General features: G+C 39.6%; 1 protein-coding gene and 1 long non-coding RNA gene across 10 annotated transcripts in view; both read right to left on the minus strand.

Moving 5' to 3' along the window:
• Positions 1–1,759: 1,759 nt before the first annotated feature.
• On the minus strand, positions 1,760–6,526 carry LOC123331455. Its single transcript, XR_006548103.1, has 2 exons — positions 5,901–6,526; positions 1,760–2,251 (listed from the first exon to the last, which is right to left on the minus strand). It is a non-coding gene; the product is annotated as an uncharacterized LOC123331455 (long non-coding RNA).
• A 113-nt stretch (positions 6,527–6,639) lies between these two features.
• Positions 6,640–27,210, minus strand: part of FAM204A (family with sequence similarity 204 member A) — a 28,984-nt gene continuing 8,413 nt past the window's right edge. For all 9 annotated transcript variants that reach the window (XM_006043219.3, XM_006043215.3, XM_044935414.1 and 6 more), the window contains 3 exons: positions 19,163–19,252; positions 7,158–7,264; positions 6,640–6,823 (listed from right to left, as the gene is read on the minus strand). In XM_006043219.3, the coding sequence (XP_006043281.3) occupies positions 6,772–6,823; positions 7,158–7,264; positions 19,163–19,252 (249 nt within the window). In that variant the 3' untranslated portion in view covers positions 6,640–6,771. The remainder of the gene's footprint in view (positions 6,824–7,157; positions 7,265–19,162; positions 19,253–27,210) is intronic.

Here is a 27,210-nt window from a genome sequence, read left to right on the forward strand (position 1 = left end):
GAGATGGTAGGATGGCATCACCGACTCAATGGACATGAGTTTGAGCAAGCTCTGAGAGTTGGTGATGGAAGGGAAGCCTGGCGTGCTGCAGTCCATGGGGTCGCAAAGGGTCGGACACGACTGAGCAACTGATCTGACTTGACTGAAGCATCGCCTTTCCTATGACCTTGGCCAACTTTCCAGATGGCAACTACATTCTCATTTGAGCCTTGCTGAAATGTGACTCTACTTCAGGATTTCCCATACATCGTAGGAGATGCTTGAGACCTCTATCTACCATGCACATTACTTGACAAACATGAGAGGCTTTCTGATCAGCTCTGTCAAAATATCCAAGTACAATGCTTACATCAAGTCACAAGTAGTAGTTTGTGGTGTTCAACATGTCTTAGCATCACCTGGATACTACACATCGAGGTCATACCACACATCAAGGTCATATGTGATGGTCATGGATGTGGCAGACATGGCTAGCAGTTTACTAAATGTATTTCCCCTCCTTCCAGGGAAACAGTCTACATTTTCCAGCCTCTGATGCAGTTACGTGAAGTAATGAGGTTCTAGCTGGTACAGTGTGAGCAGAAGTAACCCATTCCCTTCTATAACCTCCTCGAGTGTTCCTCTGTGGCTTCTTCCCTTCCTGTTGGCTGGGATGGTGACCCCCAGATTTATTAAGAAAAGAAAGTCAGAGAGCTACTGTTTAACCTGGATCTCTGTATGACTGTGAGGAGAGCCCCCCACTGATAGGGATGTCCCCTGTCCCGTGAGCAGCAAAGAGACTTCTACTGTTCGAGTCATTGTAGTTCAGGGGCATATTTACTGCAGTAGTTAACATTTCCCTACCCTGGGCAGGCACTGTGACATAGCCATTGTAGAATGAAGGACGTGTTGATACAGCCTAAGAAAACCTAAGCTTTAAATTACGGAGTGTTGTACAAAACAGCTGCATTCATTCCCGTTTCACCTCAGTGGGCCTCACCTCTGTGTGAGGCTACAAAATATGGTGAAAGTCAGGGTGTCAGTCCCTGTGAGGTGAGTGCTAAGCTAGTGAATGACTGTAGCCAAGCTAACCAGCGAGACTTCACATCCTGCAGAGAAAAGAACGTGTGCCCATGTAATGAAAAATTTTACATCTAGGTTATTTATTATATGTAGGTTATTTCTTGGGCTTCCCTTGTGGCTCAGCTGGTAAAGAATCCGCCTGCAATGCAGACCTGGGTTCAATCCCTGGATTGGGAAGATCCCCTGGAGAAGGGAAAGGCTACCCACTCCAGTATTCTGGCCTGGAGAATTCCATGGACTGTATAGTCCATGGGGTCGCAAAGAGCCAGACACAACCGAGTGACTTTCACTTTCACTTTTCTTCCAGGTTATTTCTTGGGTTTTCCAGGCAAGAATACTGGAGTGGGTAGCCATTTCCACCTCCAGGGGATCTTCCCCACCCAGGGATTGAACCCACGTTTCCTGCCTATGTGTCCTGCAGTGGCAGGTGGACTCTTTACCACTTGAACCACCTGGGAAGTCCCTTTGTATTAACAGCCTACCTGAAAATCAAGTTGTCCAAAACACGCTTCCTAAACATTCCCTAGCAGACTGTGCGTGTTCGCTTTTGCATCGGCATGAGTTAGCCTAGTGTCTAACAGGGTAGGTTCAGTGAATGTCTCTCAGATATTAAGTGGGGAGGAACTTGAAGCAACGCAAGGCTTCATTGTTTCACTACTCCTTGTGACATCCATAATTACTTCTAGTATCACTCACATTACAAATGAAAACACTTTTTATTCTGGGCAGTTGTAATTGTATACTATCCATCAAAAAATATAACGTTTATAGCTGAGGCATATTCAGCCTGAAAATGAAGTGATATATTAGCTTCTTGATCAAATGCCAGAACTTACAGATGAATATGAAACAGACATCAATAATTACAGCTTGTACCAGAGCTGTTGCTTTCTGAACCTTTCAGTTCAATGAACAAGTAATAACTGGACAGACACACCTTTCAGAAATTAGAGGTGGGAAAAGATTACCTCATTCCATACCTGTCACAGAGCAGGCCCCCAGCAGCAATTCAGCAAGAGGCGGCCCATGGGCCCCGGGCGGGGGTGTGGGCTGGGCCTTCTAGAATGATGCCAGAGAGGACACAGGAAGGACCCTGGGGCAGCAGCAGCCAGGAGCCAAGGCTTTTCTTGGACACTCTACCTTCCCTTCCTTTCAGTCCCTTTTATTCTGTTTCCTTAAGAAACCTGGTCTGGACATAAAAGGTATGTACTTAATTTTTTTCTAAATTCCATCCTACTCAGAAAACTCTTATGCTTTCTTACTTGAATGTAAAAAGGAATTACTAATGCTAATAAAAAGATGATTATCTCTCAGCTAATTCTTGATTTGAAAAGCACATCTAAACACCCAGCATACTACATGGCATTTAATGGATAGTCCCATCAAAGGCCTGTGGTTGTGTTCCAGGGATCAAGGTCACAAAAGCTAGAGTGGCCAGAAGCTCTCTGATAGTACTGCTGTGTCTGAAGAAATTCTAGCAAAATGAACACACATCCCTAGAACGCTCACAGATCAGAGGAGATGAAGAAACAATATACTTCACTGAGACCCAAGGGCACAGATGGTTTGACTCCTGAGTTTCTCCACAGCATCTTGATCTGCTACGTGCTTCCATGTTCTTAACTGGAGTTGGGAATCCTTTGTCCAGTCAGTCTTTGTGCTGATTACAGCCACAGCATTGAACGAGTGCGTGATGCACGAATGCGTCTTTTACAGTGAGTAATATGGAGGGAGGATAAAATAATAAAGACTAAAGAATGCAGCTCTACTCGTTTTATCAAAATCTACAGAGCACCCCACCCTCAAAAATGGAAAAACAGGTCTCACGGTCTCAGAATGTTATCAAGGTCAAGAATAAATACGTAGATCAATAAAATAATCTTTTGACAGTTCACTGAAATTTATTCTATAGAGATTCCATTTCTTAGCAGTTTAAAAACCTGAAAATCTAGAAACATGCTCTGATTATTTCATAATAAAAATTAATTCCTTGAACTGCACTGTCCTGGTTTTGACTTAGCCTTTTCAAAGTTTTTTTTTTTTTTTTTTTTTTGATCTATTACCATGATAGAAGGCATTGATGCCACAAATACTAATCTACACTTGGTCTTGGAAAAAGATTTTCGTGCACATATTTTGTCCAAATATTACTATTTGTTTCATGGAAGTCAAGGCAAAGATTTCAGTAGAGTGTAAATTTTAAGCCAATGAATAAACAGTTGGCTTCAAAAAACATTAAATTGACATGCAGAGCATTTGCTGCTCTGCCAGATACTAAAAATAAAGCAACTTCTGACAACATGGAAAAACTTGAATTATTTCAGCTGGTTCTGAAGTTAACCAGGTTTCACTAATTTTCCAAAATGGGGCCAGATATTAAGGTTATTACCTTGTTTCCTCAAAGCTGACCTCTGAAGTAAGATGCCAACTGTCAGCAATTTTTTTAAGGATCAACCCGATAGTTTTTTATAGTTTAGCAGGACATACCTTTCTAAAAATGTGACATATTTACCCAACAAATGAAAATTTGAACATCTGAAAATTAATATTCATCTTAAGTTCAGGGGTTCCCCTGGTGGCTCAGTTGTAAAGAATCCGTCTGCCAATGCAACAGACGCAGGTCCGATCCTGGGCTAGGAAGACCCCACGTGCCTCGGAGCACCTAAGCCCATGAGTCAAAACTACCAAGCCTGTGCTCCAGAGCCCCTGCTCTGCAACAAGAGAAGCCACCGCAACGAGAAGCCCGATTACAGCAGCCGGGGCAGCTCCTGCTTGCCAAATAAATAAATAAATAAAATAACATAAAAAAGAATTAAGTTCAAACTTGTCTTATCAGAGTGAAGAATACGCTAAGTTATTACAATATTTACAAGATAACATTTTAGACAAAAGGCATCAGGGAACTCAGTACATTTTAAAGATGAAATTTTAAGCTGTTAGCCAAAGTTCAGGTAACATTTTATTCCTGTCCTTGGCCTGCTCCTTCCTTAGCTGTCTCTCTAAAAAAAATTAGCGCATTTAAAATATGGAGTTTGAGATTTATGATCAGTTGCAGAAACCTGTTTAACTACTGATTTACAGTTTGGGCCAAGGTATTTAGGTCTGTCATCAGAACTAATTATAGCAAACCTGAGATTATATATTCAAACTCTCCTTTTGGTGAAAGAAATGAGAATGTTCTGCGGAAAATCAGAAACATCCTGAGGGCTTCCAAGGAGGAATGCACTATCAACTTTACTTCTCAGAACCAGGGCTGCAAAGCCCAAAATTATTGTTCTTTAGTAAGGTGTTTTAGCCTGAAGTACTCAAACAGTAAATCATAGTTACATTAATGGCATACCCATGGCCTGAAACATATTAATCTCAGTTAACAATAACTGACATTTACATTACTAATCTAATTCAGGCATTCTGATGGTAGTAAATGCACATGTTAAAGCTTCAGGAACTGAAATTATTACTGATCCAAAGAGAATCCTTATTTCACTGTCACCAAACGGAGAGGACAAATGACTATACTTTTGGGGCAATCTGGGTTTTCTAAGAATAATGTCCCCATTTTAATGCTTTAATGAGGAAAATTCAAATTAAAGCAGATTAAAAATAGAGTGGTCCCAAATGATATGCCAGCAGGGCTAACCCAAGAAAACCAGTGCCTTCCTCTTCCTCAAATCCTCTTCCCCTCCCACTCCTTCTTCTGCTGGATGATTTTGGACTCTTTCACAAGCCAGGACTCGAAGGGAAAGGGACTTCTGCAACATGGCTCCTCTTATCCAATGAATCCCCTGAGACCTGATTCCACCATAATGCCATCCACTCAGGGAAAATGTCCTCATCCAAGTGGGACTCCTGAGTGGAAGGAATGAGTGACTGCTGGCCCCAGGGCAGGTGGAAGAAGGGTTTAGACAGCTGGACTTTGGGTCAGGGGCTCCCAAACCAGACCCTAAAGGTGACCACTCTGGCCAGGCCTCACTATGAGAAGAGAGGGGAACTGTGCCCATAGGGGTCAGGAAACGTGCTAAGGAAGTAGGTCAGTGGGAAAAGGCGAGCAGACAATGCAGGCGGGACGACTGTCTTGGAGCCCCAAACATGAGAATGTTCCACTACCTGCTTGCTCAAAGAGAACGTTTTTCATGTTTCAGACAAAACCAATAGATATTTCCCCCATGCTGAGTCTTTTTTTTAGAGGAAAATCTCCTATATTCTAAGTTTGCATTCACCTTCTAAGAGCCTAAAGTAAGATGTTACAGGTGAAGGCTGTATGATTGTATCTATAAAACTCAACAGGGAATATTGTCTTAAAATATAAGATTTTCCAATACTTGGTCTGAATATCTTTTCACAATGAAGTCCATAAGTAGGGACACAATTTCCTAAAATCTCACTTTCTCTACTATATTAGTTTTCATCATCTAAACGGAAGCAAGATATGATTTTTGTTCTTTCAAATAGCAACAAGGTGCTCACTTATTCCAGAACAGGAAAAAAACATTAAATATGTCACCATAAATTACTAAAATTTGGTTACTATTTGTAAGTCTAAAATTAACAAAATAATACCATCACCATGATTCATCTTCTATGTTCCTGAATTTATACTACCAACAGAGAGAAAGTTTATCAGATGGTTAGAAAACTTCTGATGAAGTAGCAGGAAGGAACAAGATGGAAACCACAATAAGCAGTTCTTTACCTAGACTGGGCACCAAGAGGGAGCTGCCAAAATAACCCAGGCCTGCCAAAAAAAAAAAAAAAAATCACAGCATCCAGCTGTGGGCTTGTCCACCAGCTTGAGACAATTTCTCAAAGCCCTTTCTAGTTGGGACTCTGAAACACACCTGTAGTGAAAGCCACTTAGCAGGGCGCCAGTCTTCTTTATCCGTATGCAAGCACTCAGTGGTTCCCGGAGCAATGGGGGAGAGGAGTGAAAACAGTCCAATCATGTTTGTTCTTAGAAGGTTCAAGGTTTCAATGTCTGGAGTTATCACTGTCTAGAACCATTATATCAATTTCTCCAAGAACCATCTCATAATTTAAAGAGTGACATGGCTGAGAGAGATTTAGGAAGACATTTCCAGGCAGAGAACCTGAATTTAAATCATTCTCCAAATACTGTTAGATTCTGTCCTTTTTTAAAATGGTGTTATTTAACCTGAAGGTACACAAAGATTAATCAATTACCTTTATTATGTTACTATGAAATATCAACTCTACTGCCTATAATAAAGAACCGATAATTACTTTTGTAACATTAAGATAAAGGCATTTGTAAACACAGGATCTTTCTTCCACTATGACTAATCCATTATAAACAAATGCCCATCTTAAAAACAGCTCCAGAGTGAGTGCAGTTACACTGAGTGCAGATAAGAAAGTACCAGGGGCTCACTGGCTATGCTCCAGCAGATGGAGGAAAGTAAAACTGATCTTATACTGGAGGTCTATATAAATAAATAAATAAATCCTATCTTTTTTTTTCCCCCTGTATATATGCTTAGATTACTTGCACAAATAATGGGATGGTCCATTTCACTCATTTCAGTGGGATAGACTCTTTAGAAAAAGACTGAAAAACGATTTGATAATCAACTCCCAAATTTTATGCTTATTTTTTCTATTTCCATTAATTTTCTGACAAAATCTTTTTTAGTAAATTGAGCAACTGAAGACTCGAGTGAAGCCTCAAAGGTCTTGAAGAACTCTGGCAAGTCACATATATCCCATGTTGCTTTTGGTTTCCCACCTCTTCTTTGCTTCAAATCTAAAATGAAGAACATGAAAATCTCGATTCATTTCTAAATACTTTACTGAAGTAACATGTTTACTAAGTGCCAAAGTAAAATAAACTTTAAAAAGTTTTCGCGGTAAATTTCGCGATGGAAATTGATGTAATTTCCATCAATTACAAAATAAATATCAAATAGGATGAAGACATGCCCCTATATTTATAATCTGATAAACATGCAGCAAAGATCCAAAGAATAAAATGAATAACAATTATGCACAAACTGGATTCACAAAATGCATCACAGGATTTCTGTAATTGCTATGAAGTTGGCAGAATCACTAATTTAAAAAAAATTCTTAAAACTCACCCCCAGGCAAGTTTCTTCTTTTTTCGTGCAACCTGTGAATTTTCAGCCTCCTTTTTGGCTTTCACGAAGTTGTGGCAGGCAATAGCTTTGGCAATTTTTACACCAAGCTAAGAATTACAAACAAGAAAAAGTGAAAATAAATATTCTAGCTGATACAAGAATTACAATGATACAGATACTCGAGAATTTGTGGGTAAGAAAGCCAGGTCAACCTTACTTTACACGTGCTAAGAATGGAAATTCTTAATGCTTGGGCCTCTGAAACCGCCAAAGTACCAGCACAAATGCAAAGACGCAGTCCCTTTTCTCCTCTGCTCCCTCAGCCAGCCCTTCACCCTAGCTATGCCAGTCTCCCGGATGGAGCGCCTTCCCACACCAAGGCCCCTCGAGGGCCCACCAGGCCTGTGGATGAAGATCTTGAAGCGCTTTCAGCATTTCAGTAGGACAGACAGGAATTTACCCTGATAAGGCAGCACAGGCTGACAGAGACATCCAGTGTCTTTGCTTTGGGCTAGAATTATAGCAACTCGGTATGGGCGCACCCGTTATCTCACACTGATCAGAAGCTCGGATTGGCAGTCATAGATGTGATTAATAAAACACGGGAAAGCTAATTACTACTTGATAAACACAGTTTGTGTGATGGGCAATCGCTTTTCACTCACTGACAGAAAAAAGAATATAAGGGGTGCCAGGAGGCAAAAAGGCGGGGCCCCAGGACCACAGCGTTCCCTGCCAGCAGCCCCCTTCACACTCCTTCCACTCATCTGCCCCAGTCCTAAAGGTCCCAGCAGAATAAAGCGTCCTCTCGGCCCCGCCCCGCAAGACTCCTCTAACTCAACCCAACACCATCTTCGTTTTTGTATTTCTCCAGCCCTTCAGCTTCTACGCCACAGCCTACAGTTCTGACAGTGGACTCTCCATGGCCCTCTGGCCACAGAGCTGTTCCTCAGTGAGTGTCTCCAAGACAGGCATGGGGCTCTTCTGTTTTTAGTGGGCTCTAATTTTTAAAATGCCCACCTACATGGAAGGCTCAAAAGTATCTGTTAAAACAACAAAGGCTACAAAAATCTCTTCCTGGTGTTGCTTTCCTTTTCTCTGACAGCAGCCTACTGCGTTTCAGCAGCCGGCAGACTTGTGGACGAGAGGAAAGGACTCAGAAGCCACTCTCCGGCCAAAGCATCAGAGCCCAAGGTTTGGGGACCTGCTTGCCGACAGTGAGGCACGGCAGGCAGTTAGGGGCTCACGTGTAAGGAGAGAAGCTGACCTAGGAAAGTGAGGTTTGGCTTGCCTGCCACTCCTTTCAGCTCACCTTGGAGGACAGCTTCTTTTTAGGATGAAAGAAATAAGCGGTCATCAAGCACTGTCCGGGGTTTACAAACGAGAACAAAAACAGATCCAATTTTTCAGTCCAGGAAAGAATACACATAAAGAAGGTAAGCAGACGGAAGCAATGTGCCAGTCAAGCCAGTGTGCTGAGGTGGTCGAAACCCAAAGGAAAGCCACTGAAGGAAGGAGGGCTTGTGGCTGGGAGCCCACCTGGGACAACAGACCACGTCAGAGTCTTCCTGATACCCAAGCCAACACCAGCACCACTTCCGTTGTCACCATCTTTTCTCACAAGGACATTCATGCAACCAATATCATGAGGGCACCAATGCATTATTTTGCCAGGCACTGTTGCGGGTGCTGCAGACATGGCTTTGAACAAGAGGGCTGGGGTGGAGGGAGCTAGGGAGAAGGGGCTGTCAGTTACATCTGATGGCTTCAATCCCTGCCCTGTTCTCTTGGCTCTCTTTTCACTTTCAGTTCTTCACCACGGAACAATTCATTTAAGTCAACTAAGAAAAGGCTAAGAATCAAAGGGCTGTAGCTTCCTCTTCGAAGGAGAAAACAAAGCTCAGAAGAATGCTGTGGCATCATTCATCATGAAGATGGATTTCCTATTGACTAAAAGCCAACCGTTTGTCATAAATGTAAAAAAAATCAAGTTAGTGCCTGTTGGGTTAGGCTAATCAAAACCGTAGTATCCGACAAATTTCCAAATCTCACTGGCTGAACTTTTATTTCTGTTTCACTTCACATCAGCTGTGGACTGGCCAGGCTCTCCATCTGGTGCTGCCAGCATCTCAACATGCGGCTTTCAAGTCTCAGTGGCGGAGAAGAGCTGGCTGGAGGGGCTCATACTGGCTCTTCGGTGCTTTAGTCCAGAAGCGCACACAGCGTCTCTGCTCACAGCCCTCTGGTCAGAGTACAATTCCACCTGGCGAAGGGGTGCTGGGGGATGCGAGGGGAGTAGGAAGTGCACCTAAGGAGCTGCCTACTATCAGGACACACAGCTCGCCTTCTGTTTAAGAGGTACGCCGGGTCTCCCCACATTCGTGCAGGATAGTCTCCTTCTCTGTCTCCCACCTCCAAAAGGTAAAACACGGAATTCCGTATTTGTCTAATTATATTCCTAGGTATTAGACAGCAAATACAAATCTCATATACGATAGCTTTGCTGAGATCACCCCACCTCAGCTAGTTTATCTTCTATTTAAATTGAGCCTATACTTTTGAGTATGAAACAAAAATGACCTGAACTATACAGCTGCTATGTACCATTAACCGTGAGACAAAATTATTTCCTGAAACGGTTGTAAATTAGGGTGCAACTTATATTTTTAACTTACTGAAATTTCCCAACATGGGTTTTCTGGATTTGGAGTAGACAAACCAAAGACCATCTCAGTATGTCTGGACCCTGACTGTGGTCATTTGATTCACGTGGAAGTCCTTTCAGCACAGTCACATACTCTTAGAAGGGAGAATTTCTAGCAACATGAAGGCCAAACCAGCACAATCAGCATAACAGATAAGACTGAGAGCACATGCACACGCACCACGTAAGACACAGAATAAACTTAAAAATACTTCATGACAACGTAAGAAACATGTATTTACATGGGAGGGCTCCATCGTTTTGTAGACTGAACAGCGTAAGCGATTAGGTACATAGGCAATACTTTCAAACAGACTTGTTTGTAGGAAAGTCTGTGTTTTCTAACTGTATTTTGCCTGGGGTTAGGTTCAATGAAATGTTCTTTAACTGATAAACATTAAACAAGCCTGGTCTATGTATTTAACTGAAAGGATCTTTTAGCTTGTAAGGATAATGAAAAGTCCTATCAATGCTGGGGCCTTTGCATGCTTAAGATGAATGTGTTTTACTTACTCCCAAGGAGAAAAGAAAAAAAACGGAAATATTTGGAAATCTGAAAGGATCATAAGATCTTCTACAGAAAAGACAGTTGAGAAGAAACATGTTTTCCCAGGCAAGAAGACTAAGCCAAGCTCCAGAAGAAAAAGAATACCACGCTATGTTTCAATATTACAAACAAACAGAATAGGTCCCCAAGAATCCCCCTTTTGCGTCTCTAAAAAGAAAAAAAGCATCTTTGGGCCCAATGTAAACATCACAAAAGCCTGGTCAATGGTTTTTATATTAAAAAACGGCTTCGGGTCATCAGATAACTAGAGCAACACCATGTGGGAAGAAATTTTTTTCAAGAATAAAAATATATACAGAATTTCTTCTGTGTGTCGTCAAAGTATCAGCATTTTCCATATAGAACATCCAATATTTTGCTGCATTTTAATTAAGGTGTCTAAACATTATCACAAAGAACTGCAAATTGGTCAGAGCAAGCGGTAAGGAAAATTAAGCTCTAAAGGCTTTTTATCACCATATTTCAGGAACCAAGGGTGTAAAATGTTCTAATTTGGGATATATTAAAAGCCATAAAAGGTCTTTCAGAAAGATTAATGGTACTTTGCTTGGATTTCAGATAAGGGCTTTAGCTGGTTGGGAAAGCAGGGCCCCGGCTGGACCCTTGAGGCGTTCATCTCTACAGCCACTTGGAAGATTTGTAAAAGCGTCTGCATAACCTCAAGCAAATGCACGGCGACACTTTTTTAATTCCTTTCAATTTTACAGGTTGAGCATGTGTAAATCATATTGGGTTGTAAAACAGATATAATGGCACATCGTGTAACATAGTCAAGATTTTTAAAAGACAAACTTGCAAAATAAAGTTAGTTTTTCTCGCTAAACCTTGCCCTGCTAAAGTTTGCTGATAATCATTTAAAGAATCTGATTCAAACAGCTTCATCTAGCATCACTGTAAACTTCTTATCCATTTCATAAAATATTTTACTCATCTTCAAATTACTAGCTTGTAACAGATTTATGAAGTTTCCCTCCCTTTTGCACACTTTCAAGGCACTTATTTAAAAATACCAATTATCATACTTTAACTTTGGAATAATAGGTCTCTATGAAAAATATTTATGCCATTCTCTTTTGTTCTTTAATTAAATGAAAACAGATGTTTTCTGAAGTAAAGCGGAACCATTACTGGAGTACTTAAAGTGTTAAGGTCTTTAATTTTTATATCAGTTTGGTCGACAATTCCTGATTGTCTTTACTCAAGCTCAACATTAATGTCAAGCAAGTTACCTAGGAGACGAAAGAGATCAAAGAGACAAAAACCCCTCCAATGTCTGATTAATCAAGCCTGCAAACAGCTTATTTCTTTTCGCCTGCATGCAAGTATGAAAATGAGATTCTGGGAGCCGAACATTGTGCAGATTTGTTCATTCTTATCAGAACAAAGCCAGCGGCAGCTTATTTCATGGATCATTGGCACTGGCATCAGTGCTGCACACAACGGTGACAGCTCCTCATTTTGAGGCTTGAACAAAATTAGCAAAAAGTCGGCACAAATTAGCCTCTCATCTTTTTGGTAATATGACATTATTCATTTACTTTTTATCCAATTTTTAATTTTTTCCTTGTCAGCTATCCCTTTCTAGTGTCTCTTGCAAGGCATCATAAAATGCCTTCTTAAAAACAAGCAGAGAAATAGCCAAAGTTGAAATAACATGCAAAGTTCAAACAGCAAAGAAGAAAAAGCACTTCCAAGGACCGATGATGCTTTATTTTTTTCTTTTTAATAACTTTCAAAACTTTGCAAAATTACTGATGAACAGCTCAGAATACCATGAAGTTAAGTTTTATGAAATCGATAGTATATTTCAATAAACAATATGACGTGGCTAATGTGTTTTATTCAAACCACAGGTTAACATGGCAGGTGCTGCAGTGAATTCAGGATGTCTTCAGTGGGACTGGCACATTTCCACGGACATACCTGAGATGCCGAAGCTCTGAGGACAGCAAATAAGCTACGGCATATCCAGTCATTTAAATACTGACTTTAAATCAAGTCTTCTTCCCTCTGTTAGAAAGAACAGCCTAATTTCACTGTCACCTTAAAACGTGCATGCACAGGTTTCCATGTTTGTGTACTACATATATCTATGTTGTGTGCACAACTGCACAAACACCTGTTATTTAACACCTATTTAACTACAAATCAGTTAAAGCCAAATGGTTTTTACTTCAAGGCATAACCCAACAAACCCTGTTTTTGAAATATAAGATATATTTGCATAGACATATTACATATATTGTATATTTACATGTATAAATATATGATTCACCTTGCAATTTATTAAAAAAAATGTATTGTGTGAGAAGATATATTTTGATTCATATCCTCAACTCTGATTTCATAGTGAAATAGTTTATGTAACACCTGGTTTAATGATGACTATTAAGGCTTCAAATTATATGTAGATTACAGTATTCCAAAGGGGGGAGAAAAGACGTTATACTGTTGAAATTACTCCTGGATAGAGACATTTATAATCAAGCAACTTATTCCATTCGTAAGGGAAAAAAATTAACCATAAGCTGTTAGATGCTTTACACAGTCCCCATCAGAAAGACAGTTTTCTTTTTTTTAAAAGAACTGTAGTACTGTTTTCAGCAATTTCTTTATCTCTGTTCTTCTAAGTAAGAAAGCTTATTAACAAGCTTTGAACTTAAAATCACATTTACAATAATGTGCCATCAACAGTTTTATAAGCTAATTAGAAAAAGATTAATTAATGACTGGCTGCTAATAAAATGGCAATCATGAAGAAAGAAACCAAGGGTGCTAAGCTTCAACTACCACCAATTAAGAGCTAATTACAAACAAATTATATATGTGTTTTGCTGTGGGCTTTAATTTACTAAAATGGTTTTAATTAAAAGAGAAAACATGCTGATTAATTGAACTGCAGAAAAAATCTACAGTATAAACTGTGCTTTGTCTGTCTCTTTAATTAGACTTGTAACATCTGAAATCTTTTTTTAAGGTTTGTTAAAAGCACCATAAACATAATTAAAAGAGAGCATAAGGAACACCACTCTAGGTGATCACCCAATCATACCCCAGAGGTTAAAAGAAAATGTCCTCAGTGCAATGAGATCTAAAAAGCACACCTAAAAGCTTGAGAGGAAACCCCATCACTGAGTACCATTTTTATTTTTCTCATATTAAAATGCTCCCACTTCAAGGATGTACACCATTTTTTATAAGAAAGAACAGAATCTTTCAGCTCCACGTAAAGGAATTCAACTAGGCCTTCCCTCACCTGGACAGGCAGAGCTTATTTTCCATACTCTGTGCTACCTGTTCATCTATATGAAATAACTGAATTACTTTTAAGAACTAAGGAGAACAAGGCTTCAAAGAATTAAAATCACCATTGAAAAGCCCCCCGGACTATGCACAGACTACAAAATGACACAAAGAGGAATGTTTAAATTAAAAAACCACTGAGAAATGACCAAAGTTAATGAAAGTGAGTCATTTCTACATGATCCTTAACGGAGGCACACACCCCTCCCTCCGTGGCAGGCAGCTTCCCCAGGTGGCTGATCACCGCCGACCAGCAAGAGCCTGTTCCGTGAGGACTTCTTTTCCCCAGTGTCCCAGATTCCCTCCCAGTGCTAATCAGTGAAATATACTGCAAAGAAAATGGTCCTACACTCTGCTGTCTAACGGAAAGACCAAAAGAAAGTAAAAGAAAGGGGTGGGAGGTAGGAGAGTAAAATTTCAAAGAGGGACATAAAATAAATTTTGCCAGTTTGCAGGCATTAGATGACTTTGAAACAATGTGTTCTTCATATACACTCCTGGAATTCACAACAAGGGAAATCTCCTTTCTGTAAAAATAAGATGTTGAAATGGAGATATTCAATTTTAAATTCTTAATATGTACCAACGGGTACTACTTAATGTATTTGTACTTTGTTTACCCTGTCTTCAGTGGCTAGAAATCATAATAATTAAGAAAATAGGAAGCACCTGCTGGCCTTCTTAGAGTCACAGGTTCTAGTGATAAATTCTGATAACAGCTAATTGGAATATATGTTCAGCTTCATATCTGAACAAATAGCCTTACCTCTGGAATCATGGTTGTTAAGAGAGTTCTAAAAGTAGTCACAAAAACAGGAAGAAAATAATTTTGCCCTCTGGATTAGAAAATCAAGAGTTTAGAACCACAAGACTTTCTTCACTATAATATCCATCAACTCAGCTTTTTTTTTTTTTATGTGATGCAAGCAAACAACTTTCCTAAAATATCAGAGCTCTGGAAACACCACTGATGAGAAGCAACTTCAAACTTAACCAGGTTTGGCAGCATCTCTATCTCAAAAATTGAAACAAATGTGTCAGTTCTGAACTCTGGATATGCAAATGATCCAGGTACTTTGATAGCTACATCTGTCAAAACTGTTCTATTAGGGGAGGTTATTTTGGGGGGAGGGGGGTGAACTGAAGCTCTTATTCCATCAAGACAATGCAGTGTGTACATCGACATGAAATTAATAATCAAAATCAAAGGGTGAATTACAGCCAGAATCCTCTCAAGGAAACTACAGCCCAACAATGAATTGTAATGGAAAAATTCTGAGTGCCAGAACAAGTGCTGAAGCATAGGAAATATTTCTGAGAAATAGTTCTTCTTACACATTAACATAAAATAAAAAAACTAATGCCTCAAATGTGTATATATACCCCTCTCCAACAAGAATGCCTTAAGGTTTTTCTAGGAAATGGCTCTAAAAATAGAACTTCACCAACAAATTACTAATCTGCCCCAAATTTAGAGAGTATTTAATGTATTTAGCTAGGAAAGAATACAACTCAATCAATTCAAACATTGGTTTTTTAAAAAGACCATTCCTACCTTGCCCTATTTAAATATTAACAAACTATTACTATTTCAACACTATTAACTTCACCTGTGTTTTGGAATCCAAAAATCTAAGTAGCCTATTTAAGAAATTTAATAAAGCTAAAATTAGATTTTCAGTTTAATTCATACTGCCAATGAAATATTTATCATTACCTATAAGAAGAACACTATCAAAGTGAGACACCGTTTTTTATCATTTGTACTTGTGACACCTTGGTTAGATTCTAAATAAATACTGTATTTAATAGTACAAAAGGCTGAAGTTATAAGTTGGTGCAAAAAGCTTTAAGATATGAAACATTTTACATCATTACTCCAACTGAAGGTTACTGACCTTAGCAAAGATAGCAGATTATAACCAAAATATTTCAGATATGAATATTAATACCTTGCAAATTATTTTTTTAAATTACTCTAGGTTACATAAAATAGTTGTAACATTACAACATAAAGGATGTACTGATGTTTCCAAGGAATTAAGTTTAGTTGGTGCTGTCAAAGATCATCCTGTTTGAATCACTTACAGAAAAGGTAACCTTCAGGGGCATGAGCTATATACAAAGCTCAAACAAAATTCACTGGCAGCCTCTCCTCCCGACTCATTTTTGCCCTAACATGGCACAGCTATAATTGAAAGCAATATATTTTCTAGTTAATGTAGGTGTGACTCATTCAATGGTAGAAATTCACTGTCTGCTGCCAAACCAAGTTGTTTTTTAGGTACAGCAGGCTAACATGAAGATGCCTAGAGACAGAGTCTGTTTTCAAAATGTGAGATTCAACTCAAATGCTGCTTACTTTACTAAATCTAGGCTTAGCACTTAATTTTAAATACTTGTTTCTACAAATTGGTATGATCTGGACTGTAACAAATTGTGTCAGAAAAGATAAGAACCAAAGGATGGCATTTTTGAGGATCACTATCAATAAATGGAATGTTCTTCCAGTTCAGGCCTGAGGTTAAGAAGCTATAAATGTACTCAAACGTGTGTGCGAATGTGCATGTGTATGTATACATACATAGATAGTAATTTTTTAAGAGCTATTTTTTTTCAAATTAGAACATCTTCATCGGTATGACACAAACCCAAGTGTATTTTTCCACTTTTATCTCTCCTCCAAGATTGTTAACAACAAAGAAGGATTTAATCGATAGGATGGACTTTCCCAAAGCAACCACATTACTACATGGCAAAGCCAAATTTGACAGCACAATCTCGGTTTCCAACATGTGAACTGAAGCCATCCCCCACGCCAGACTACACCTATCTTCAATGTCATCATTAACCTAAGGGTCTATGACGCTGGAAAAACGCGCGCCTGCTGTGTCATGCTAGCGCACTGACGGCTTCATTTTGACCAGTTGTTTCGTTTTGCTCTCGTCTGCTTTGAGGAACTGTTTTCAAGGCCCATTCTCAGACAGGGGTTCTACTTTGGGCTTCACTCTTCTCAATACTGATACTGCCCTGTTGGTTTCACAGGCTTATAAATGTTAAACATCAAAAATTAGTTTCACTTATTACAGTTGGAAAAGGCTTTAAGAACTCTTGAGATCTGTGCCTCTGAGCAAAGGTTTTATCAGCACATCCCACTCACTGCTTCTTGAAAAAAGAAAATGGTACTGATTAAAAACCAGTATACCTGATTTCCAAAAGGAGACCTACCATGCATATATACCTTTAATTCATAAAGGGTTTCTGCCCCAAACTCACGATTACTTACTTCTCAAAATCTCATCTTTCATACCCACAGTGATTGGCACAAAGGAGATAAACACAAAAAACTTAAACCTCAAACTAAACTATTTATTCAAGAATTACATCTCGATTACTTTAGTTATTCTTCCATGGGTGTTTAATTAACATGTAATCAGTATCTCTCCAGTGTCTGTGGCCAGTAAACACTTTCCAGATGTCTTTCCACTTATACAAGGAAAAGAGGAGGGCCCAGATTACTCTTTTTCCTTTTAACCAGAAGTTGTTAACCCCACACTAGATAAATTTTCTTTCACTAGAACAAAACGTTATGCTGGTATGGAAGTAAAAAGAACTCTTGAGAAAACACTTACTATCCTTACAAATGCTGAAAATGGGGTATATTTTTAAAGCAATCTCATTTGTCATAAAGCGTGACAGGAAAGAATAACCTAAATGGTTATTATTATTTATATAAATATTATTGTTATTATTATATTATATATTATCATATAATATTATTATAATTATTTATTACTATTATTAAAATGGAAAATACCTGGTCAGTAGTACGCAATTCCCGTTTCAAAAATAGCAGTATGACAAATAAAAACACAGAAACAGAAATTCAATACCCTCAAAGGAAACACACAAGTCTGAGGCCTCAGAGGCTCTACTTCTGCTCTCTGACACGCGGCCTCCTGCTCACAGGTGACCACGGATGAGACAGACAAGGAGGGACTGAACATGCAACCCTGGTGGACACGAGAGCCCACGACCCCAGCCCTCCCAGCATACCACTTAGGGAAAATATACCCATCACGTAGGGAAACTATATACCAACTGTCCAGGTTACTGGGAGACTTAACATAGATACATAAGAGATTCTAGAATCCAGTATCTCACTGAAGACAAATTTTAGATCTGAGTTGCCAGGTAAAGATGAGAAGTACACTCCAATAATGTTTTCAAGATCTTAATTATAATAGTAATTGTCTCAAGCTGGAAAACAATCAGCAATGACTGCTAAAATTAGTAGGCAAAGAATAGTGAGAAAAAGAATATTCAGAGTCTCAAATCATCTCTCACCTCTCTGTGAGATACTTATTAATTTACACAGGGAAGAATAATGTTAGACAGAATAAACCTGGAGACACCACCTTAAGCAAATAATCAAAGGAACATCATCAATAAAGTAGACAAATAGATGCCACATGCATTCTGATATCCTGCACTGAGGATACTTCTGTGATTTTCCCACCAATACATGCATGACATGAATCTAATCATGAGGAAGCGCCAGACAAAGCAAACTTGACAGACATCCTACAAAATCATCAGCTACTCTTCAAAACTAGAGGTCCTGAAAAACACAGACAGACGGAGGAAACATTCCAGATTAAAGACTAAAAAGACAACAACAAAACTCAGCGTCCGAGACCGGAAAAGAGAAAAATTTTCTTTTATTACAAAGGCAATCACTGACATATTTGGCAAATCTAAATAAGGCACATAAATCAGAAAAGAATGATCAAGCAAATGTTGACTGTTAACATTTCAAAGTGAAGGTCAAACAGAAATTGTTTTACAAATTTTGCAACTTTCTTCCAGAGGGTACAAGTGAGAATCTTCTGGATGCCTTGGTACTTGGGAAAAGAATATTCAATATACCTATTAGCTTTATACTACAGACTTTAGGTTAAAAAAGGCTGAGACTTCTTTAGAGCTGAGGGAACTATTTAGAATATGCAGTAAGAAAGCATTCTGGGGAGAAAGGGTTAGGAACACACAGAGAGATGTGACCCCAGAACACACGGCTGCCCTCAGGGAGAGTTAAACTGAGTTAAAGATGAAAATGGAAAAAGAAAGCTAGCCTTTTCAGCACAACTGGCAGACAGAGCTCTGAACTAGATGAAATCTAGAGGCTGAAGATCAACCGTGGATTATTTCCAGCATTAAGATTTATATAAGAATAATTTATTAACATTAAAGACAAAAATAAAACCCAGTATTTCAAAATAAATGGGAGATTAAGAGGGAAGAAAATGGACAGAAAGGAAAATCTTAGATCAAATATTTGAACACTGCACTTACTCGTGATCAAGCAAAGAACATACACTCATTTCAGAAGATCTGAAAGCACAGCAGAGCATCATGGTGGGGCCGACTCACCTCGCGAGTAGCTAGCTGGTTGCTGAGTTCCTCGGCCTTCTCAATGTTCCACTCTTCCACAGCTTGGTCTATCCTCTTTTCAAGTCCCGACTAGAAAGAAAAGAAATCTCAAACTTAGAGCCAGGAAAGAAAGGCAAACCCTTGCTAGCAAAGACTATGTCACGGGACCACACCAAACACATTATGTACTTAGACTACTGCATTCTCACAATGACCGCATATGGTAGTTGCTACCACTCCCATTTACTGATGAGAAAGTGAATCAGCAATATTAAATGACTTAGCCAGGGTCAGATTAATTGAATTAAGAAGAAGGAGATGCAAATCCACATTTCTGTGATTCTAAGGACTACACTTTCCCTTGATAACAATATGTTAATAATAATAAGTTAGAAATTATGGCATGCTTATTATATAGCACATCTTTTCTCACTATAAGAAAGCTCATTTAATCCATCTAACAATTTGATGAAATAAAACTGTTATCCTGTTTTGAACACAAGGAAACAGAAGCTTGGACTCATCAATTTATCCAAGTCAGAGTCTGTTAAGTGTTAAGCCATCACATGAATCTATTAATAGATTTGCCCAGAGCCCATATTCTAAACCACTCTTTTCCTCTGCCTTTCTCTACTGCCCATACTTTCATTCACCAGCCCCACCTAGTCTCTATGGGTACTAAGTTGGATATTAAACATAGGAGGAAAGTTGTATTTTACTTTCCTATGGAAATGCTATTTATTAGCTGAAGCCACTTCATGAAGTCATAATTAAAATGTTCATGGGATTACCAAACAGACTAGGTAGGATATATCATATCCTATGAAAAGATACTTGTTAGACCTAAATAACTGAGTTTTAGTTTGTAGAAATAGTTACCAAAGAAAATACAAATTTTTTAAAGAGATAGTCTAATATATGTTTCTTAGAAGAAAAGTTTATCCCAATGGCTTATCTAGTGTATCTTCCTCATTTTTGGTTAATAGACTTCTCCCTACTTAACCTAATAAAAGAAGTCCAAGCAATGTCTCTTCCATCAGAGTACTGCTTGATTATAAGAGAAACTTCACTCCCATGGAGCCTCTGTTGAAACAAGACTTTAAGAATGCCCACGCATAATGTGCCTAAAAAGATTACGGAAGCAAAGAGCCAGGAGGCTATCACTGATGACATCTGTTAAGTGAAGACTGTTCCTTCTCACAATCATTCACCCCACCCAGGCCTGGGGGACGATGTGGTTTTTCCCTTGCTCTGGACTGGAGTTTCAGAGTGTCGTTCAGTAGCCTCTCAGAGGCTCTGAGCCCAGGCCATGCTGCTCGACTGTCCTTTTTCCACCCTGGTCTTGTGATCATCCACCAGTCTCCAGAAATTTCTCTTTTTTGTATTGCTGCAGAATTCCTCTCTTGATGATCCAAACAACATGCTTGGACTCACTCTTCCAACATCCTTCATCTTCAGGGGCCACTAAATAACAGCCCCCACCCCCACCCCAAACCTACACTCAAGGCCAGGGACTCTACAAGTGTGGTCTATGTTCCAGGTCAAGTCTGCAAATGATGCCAGTCTGTGAACTGAGCTTGTGCCAGAATGCAAATCAACTACATGACTATGCATAGGTTTGCCTAGGTGATTTTTTATTAGAAGAGGATGGGTAAGGGATGATGAGGACAATCAGACTTCTTCAAAGAAAGAAGGCGTATACTGGGTTACACTCAGGCACAAGTTCATTATCTCCTGGAACCTTTGAATACTCTTGCTCTAGGCCACATAAGAGCTTCACAATCTAGAATTCTCTCTAAACACAAGATTCTGCCTTTCCACTTAACTCGAGTCCTCAGAGAAAGTGAACCTATCGGGGCTTCATTTGGACCCCATACTCGAGCACCATCATATTTATTTTCATAGTCCTTCAGCCCCTTCCTGAGTCTCCCCTCCTCCCTTCGGGCCTGCAACTCATGAATAACTTTTCAAACTAGACTCTAAGCCTTAAGTTCTCAAAGTTCGAGTCTGAACCAGCAGCATCGGCACTATTTGAGAACTTGTTAAAAATTCAAATTTGAATCAGAAAACTCTGGGGGTGAGGCCTAGAAATCCATCAACTTAACTCCCTTTGGTTACCATGGAGACACAGCTTACAGTGAAAGTCCCCAAAATGGAAAACAAGAACATTCCCCTTTTCTGGAAACATGTGAACTGCTGAGCTGATTGATATAATTTTCACTGAAAAATAAATGAGCTAAAATTACAAATCTCTCTACTATCGACGAACTCCCATTCCCCGAGCCATTCCAACCAGCCTCTAATACAGTGGGAAGAGCACTGGGCCAGAAGTCAGAGAAGGTGATCACAGCACCGGGCAAAGGAGGTACTTAACCTGTAAGCTTCAGTTTCCTTAGAGAAAATCAGAGAATCGGCATGGACGACCAAAATTCTCCCCTAGAAATAAAATTCTAGAATTCCCCTTAAATGTTCAACTTTGTTTTTAGCTCTTTTAGAAGTTTTTTTTTTTACTATCAATAAGTTTCACTAGATATGACTTTGCTTTCTTCTCCCCCTTTTCTCCTTTCTTTTTTCTTTTTAAGCAATTTATTTAAGTAAAATATAATAGCTCCTTTTGGCTTTGAAAAATTTCTGCTTCCATACACACACCCAGACTCTGCTTCTATAAGAAGACAGTAACATTCCAAATATTTTTAAAATGCTTAAATAATAATAATAATAATAACAACCCTGAGGTTAAACATTTCTATCACCTTAAGACCAAAAGCTAACAACAGTTTACAAAGAACACAGTTGCTGAGGTCAAACCTGGATTCAAATTCCAGCTCCTCTACCTACTGGCCAAGAAACCCTAAGTTTTGTTTCCAAACCTCTATAGGCTGCAGTTCTCTCACCTGTAAAATGAGAATACTACCACATTCTTTGCAGAGTTACAGTAAAGGCAAAGAATACTTAGCAAAGTTTTAGAACATAGTAGTCACTCAATAAATAAGGTATTCCCATTATATCTATCAGGATACCATTAAAACAAAGAGAAGGTCTATATAACTACAGAATTTGTTACAATTAGTCAAGGGCTCAGACACAGTGTAAGACCCAAGATTTCAACTTTGAGTCAGTCAGTCATCTCACGAACTAAGATTTGAGTAGTAATGCTTTCTACAGGTCGTAAGTTGGACCCCAGAGTAAGCTTTACTGGAAATATCTTTCCAGTAAAGGGCATCTTTCACACCACAGGAGTGGCAGGAGGCACAGAAGCACTGCTGATCCTCTGAAAGGCCTCAGTCCGTCCGTCAGTCAGTTCAGTCACTCAGTCATGTCCGACTCTTTGCAACCCCATGGACTGCAGCACGCCAGGCCTCCCTGTCCGTCACCAACTCACGGAGTTTACTCAAACTCGTGTCCACTGAGTCGGTGATGCCGTCCAACCATCTCATCCTCTGTCGTCCCCTTCTCCTCCCGCCTTCAATCTTTCCCAGCATCAGGGTCTTTTCAAATGAATCAGCTCTTCGCATCAGGTGGCCTAAGTATAGGAATTTCAAATTCAGTTGAAACATCAGTCCTTCCAATGAATATTCAGAACTGATGGGGACAGGACTGATGATAAGGCCTCAGTGTGCTCCTAAAATACCTCTGGCAGGACTCAGAATTTAGCTTAAGATATATCTCAGTACAAACTTACTGATGGCAATTTGGTCACAGGTGGAAAATTATCTAAGGCCAGTATTTGATAGGTTCCCATGAGGCAATAAGTGACCGCTAACTAACAGTTTTGTTGCAGATGTCAAGGCAGTAGTACTGAAAGTATCTAAGAAACTTATGGGTACTAGGCTTAACATTAAGGATTAATCATCCGTATGTGTGTAGTAAAATCTCTTTTAATATACCGATTAAAACTGTTTAGGTCAAACTGTAACATAATGCATTTCTACAGACATTTTGCTACTGAATATTCAATCAGATAATACATTCAACTTTTAAACCTTAATACAAATGAACTGTTTACTCAAGTTTGCTGTTCTATGATCAGATCTAAATATCATAGGGAAAAAATTAGGTAATCTCTCCATAAAGGAGGAAGAAAAAAAAGAATTAAGTGTTGTTACTTTTACATATAAATCACACCCACTTAAACTACTTGAATCAAGTCAGAAAGACCCCCAGGAGAAGGAAATGGCAACCCGTACGCCAGTCTTCTTGCCTGGAAAATCCCTGGACAGAGAAGCCTGGTGGGTTACAGTCCATGGGGTCACACACACACAAAAAAGATGGACACAACTTAGCAAATAAACAACAAAGTAAAACTAAGTTGGACTATTACTTCAGAAGAATCTAGATTTGGGACCATTTTCCTTTTCAACCTGCTCTGTTTTCTTAGACAAATCATGCTGGGCTTCAGTTGCTTCATCTGTATTAAGAGAATAATAGCTGGTGGGTATTAACCCACCCAACAGGGATCACATAAAGACCAAGAGAGAAAACCCGGTACCTGATAACAGGGGAACACGGGGTACCTCTACATTCCCACCACCAGCCACCCGACTCCCTCCCACTCCAGGCAGCCAGCCTGTGATCTGTGTACCAGATCTCCATGTGAGAGCCTAGTAAGAAAAAGTATTCTTCTAAAAAAACAAGTTTGAAAATAGCCACACAGTACAACAGCAGCTTCCTCTCATAAACAAAAATTATCAAAGACCTTGTGCAGTTACTCTACAAATTATTAAATGTACCTTTGATTTTTCTTGCCAAAAAGTACCCATTAAGTAGACATAAAACTACTCCCAAAGATGACTGCTGACTAATCAAATTGATGCAACTAAAGAATACTTAAGGCATTTATAATGAAATTAATGAGTAAAATTTATTCTAAAAAAATTCCCAAATAGATTCAACATTAACTATGTTATGATTATATAAGTTTTGTAAGACCCAGAACTGCTGCCAGAAACACAATTATAGCTATGTTTAATACAAGAACACTTGAAAACAGCTCTATATTAGGAAGATTACACTTTAAAACACAAGCCTCTCTGCACTGTCAGGGAAGCAGGCGGCAGCAGTGTTATAACGCACACCTTGGCTGAGCAAGTTTCAATAATCTGGCAGTGTTCCCAAAAAAGAGGGGGAAAGAAAAGAATAAAAAAGATGAATCACACAACAGACTTAAAAAGTTCGTTTTGTTTTACCATTCTTGAGAGTTGAGTGACTGAGTGAAAAGGGGACTAAAAAGGGTTGAGAAGTAAAATAATGGAGCAGAAATCCATGCTGGTTTTGTCCAAACGGCATCAGGGATTTTCATGATCCTCTCGAGATTTCTCCGGCAGTGGCTATTATCTGGTGGACTGACATTTATTCTTAGCCTTTATCTTGGTGGCTCCAATGTGGACATCTTTTACTGTCTATTTACTCTGTTGGCTTCACAGTGGAGACTCGGGCATGATAGCCCAAGGGGGCATGGAAAACAGTGATCCCAAACCAAAGAACAAGGGTGAACCTGCTGGCATGCAATTAAGCTGAACTACCAAGAGAATATGAAATCATCTGGCTTCACTGAATCCTTCCTTTCCTCTTATGCTTACACTTACTAATAGAATATTAAGTGCCGGCAACATCCTGGGCAATACTAGCCTGGCCAGCATCGGTTTCCTTGTGCAGGAGATGCCATGACTGACTTTTCTCACTCATACAGAAGAACACTGCTGTTAAGAAAATCCAAACTTCTAAAACAGATCAGTGAATATATATAAAAGGATTTATAGCAGTCTTCCCTTAAACAGAGATTTCTTTTTAAAATGGAGCTTGACTTATCTTTCTTTTCTAGAATACATCTAATATACAATGTGAAACAGAACACTAGCTCTTAAAATTGAGCTGTACAAAAGTCTTTGCACAAGGAATCCTAGTATCCTTTATTCAAGTTACTCTTCACGAATTCCAAACTTTAGACAAAGGATAACTTAGCTATATCTTGCCAATTATCAAGAAGGTACAATTTCATACACGTAGGGAAATAATACTCTAATACCGATAGGCTGTAAAAAATACTCTCATAATTTCTATGTTTTGAAAAGGCTAAAAGACTGAATTTTATAGCTTTAACTTCACTAAGAAACAATTTAGATATTCTAAAGTAAATACAGGATTCCCTGGTGGCTCAGATGGTCAAGAATCTGCCTGCAATGCAGGAGACCCAGGTTCAATCCCTAGGTCAGGAAGATCCCCTGGAGAAGGGAATGACAACCCTTTCTTGCCTGGAAAATCCCATGGACAGAGGAGCCTGGCAGGCTACAGTCCATGGAGTTGCAAAGAATCAGACATGACTGAGTGACTTACAATATAGTTATGAGAAAACATAACAAACATTATAAACAACTGAAGATCAAAGACCACCTAATTCACAAGCACAGCTTTAAAAGCTATTTCTGATGAGAACCAGTATTTCACCATTTCTGGGAATTCCCTGGTGATCCAGAGGTTAGGACTCGGCGCTTTCACTGCAGGGGCCCAGGTCTGATCCCTGGTTAGGGAACTAAGAGCCTGTGTGCATATAGCGTGCCCGTAAAATATAAAAAAAAATTTTTTTGAATTAACCATTTTTTCCCTCAAAACAACAATCTAGTCAGCAGTTAGGACTCGAAAGCAGGTGGGCCAGAGATGGCCTGGGGACCACTGCTGTCAGCATGAGCCTCCTACCTCACGCTTTGGAACAGGTCTGCTCAGTCAAGAGCATCCTCCCCACAAGACCCCTCCTCCCAGCCCACCAGAATCACAGTGGTCAAGAGCACAGCAATCACGTTAAAATGCTTATCAGCCTCTTGGATGGTGAAGCTGGAGAACTGAAAATGGGTTTTAAAGTCTGGGTTTTAGCTTCAGCTCTAACCAGTGATTTCAGTAAGAAATTTAGCATTTCTGTACCTGCTTGAACATTTGGGAAAAGGAGATTGGCTCAACATCTCTAACTAGTTGCAGTACAAGGTGATCCTGGTACCAATTCCCCAGTGTTCCACGGACTAGGTGACAAGAATTCTTGGCAAAGTTCGAATCAACGGTTCACATGTAAACACTCTGTTGTGTCAGTTCTTTAATGCATGTGCCCTCAGTGAGGCACCCAATTTTAAACCCCAATGATGGGTTTAAAAATCAAGCAGTTTTTCCCAAGAAATACTGATGAACCAGAAAACAGTAACGATCTCTACGTACATAACAGAAGTATACAGCAGTGATCCTGTCCGTATATGCAAGACACAATATCCTTGGGCTTTAACCAAGAGGCCTCTGTACCTCCATTCCAGCTCAGAGCTCAATTTCCATGCTCCTGAAGTCTGTCAACATTCCCCTAGATAAATGTGTAAGTTACTCATTCATTCTGCTGCTGCTGCTGCTAAGTTGCTGCAGTCGTGTCTGACTCTGTGCGACCCCATAGATGGCAGCCCACCAGGCTCCGCCATCCCTGGGATTCTCCAGGCAAGAACACTGGAGTGGGTTGCCATTTCCTTCTCCATTGTATGAAAGTGAAAAGTCAAAGTGAAGTCGCTCAGTCGTGTCCGACTCTAGCGACCCCATGGACTGCAACCTAGCAGGCTCCTCCATCCATGGGATTTTCTAGGCAAGAGTACTGGAGTGGGGTGCCATTGCCTTCTCCGACTCATTCATTCTAGCCTCTATCAAATATTAACACCATCTATAGACTGGCAACTGCCAACCATGCGTCTCGAGACTCAGACTCTCCTCCAAGCTCCTGCCTCATTTTACCAATGGTCTACTCTATTCTGCTTACTGATACTACTCATGCCCCGAAATGAACTTTGGATAGGCCTCACTCTAAATCTTCTCCCCTCCAAAGCTTTCTCGTCGTTGTAATCAATGTGACCATTCACACCACTGCTTAAGTAAAACCCTGCATGGTTCTCTCCCATCCTCCTAATTCCAATCTCCCCAACACCTCACAAGCGATCCAGAGGTAAATACTGTCCATTCTACTTCTACAGTGCACCTCAGATCCATCCTCTCATCTACCTTCAGCAGCACCATTCTCACTCAAGCTCCAT

This window comes from Bubalus bubalis, chromosome 23 (genome assembly GCF_019923935.1).
Source record: "Bubalus bubalis isolate 160015118507 breed Murrah chromosome 23, NDDB_SH_1, whole genome shotgun sequence".
Classification (NCBI taxonomy): domain Eukaryota; kingdom Metazoa; phylum Chordata; class Mammalia; order Artiodactyla; family Bovidae; genus Bubalus; species Bubalus bubalis.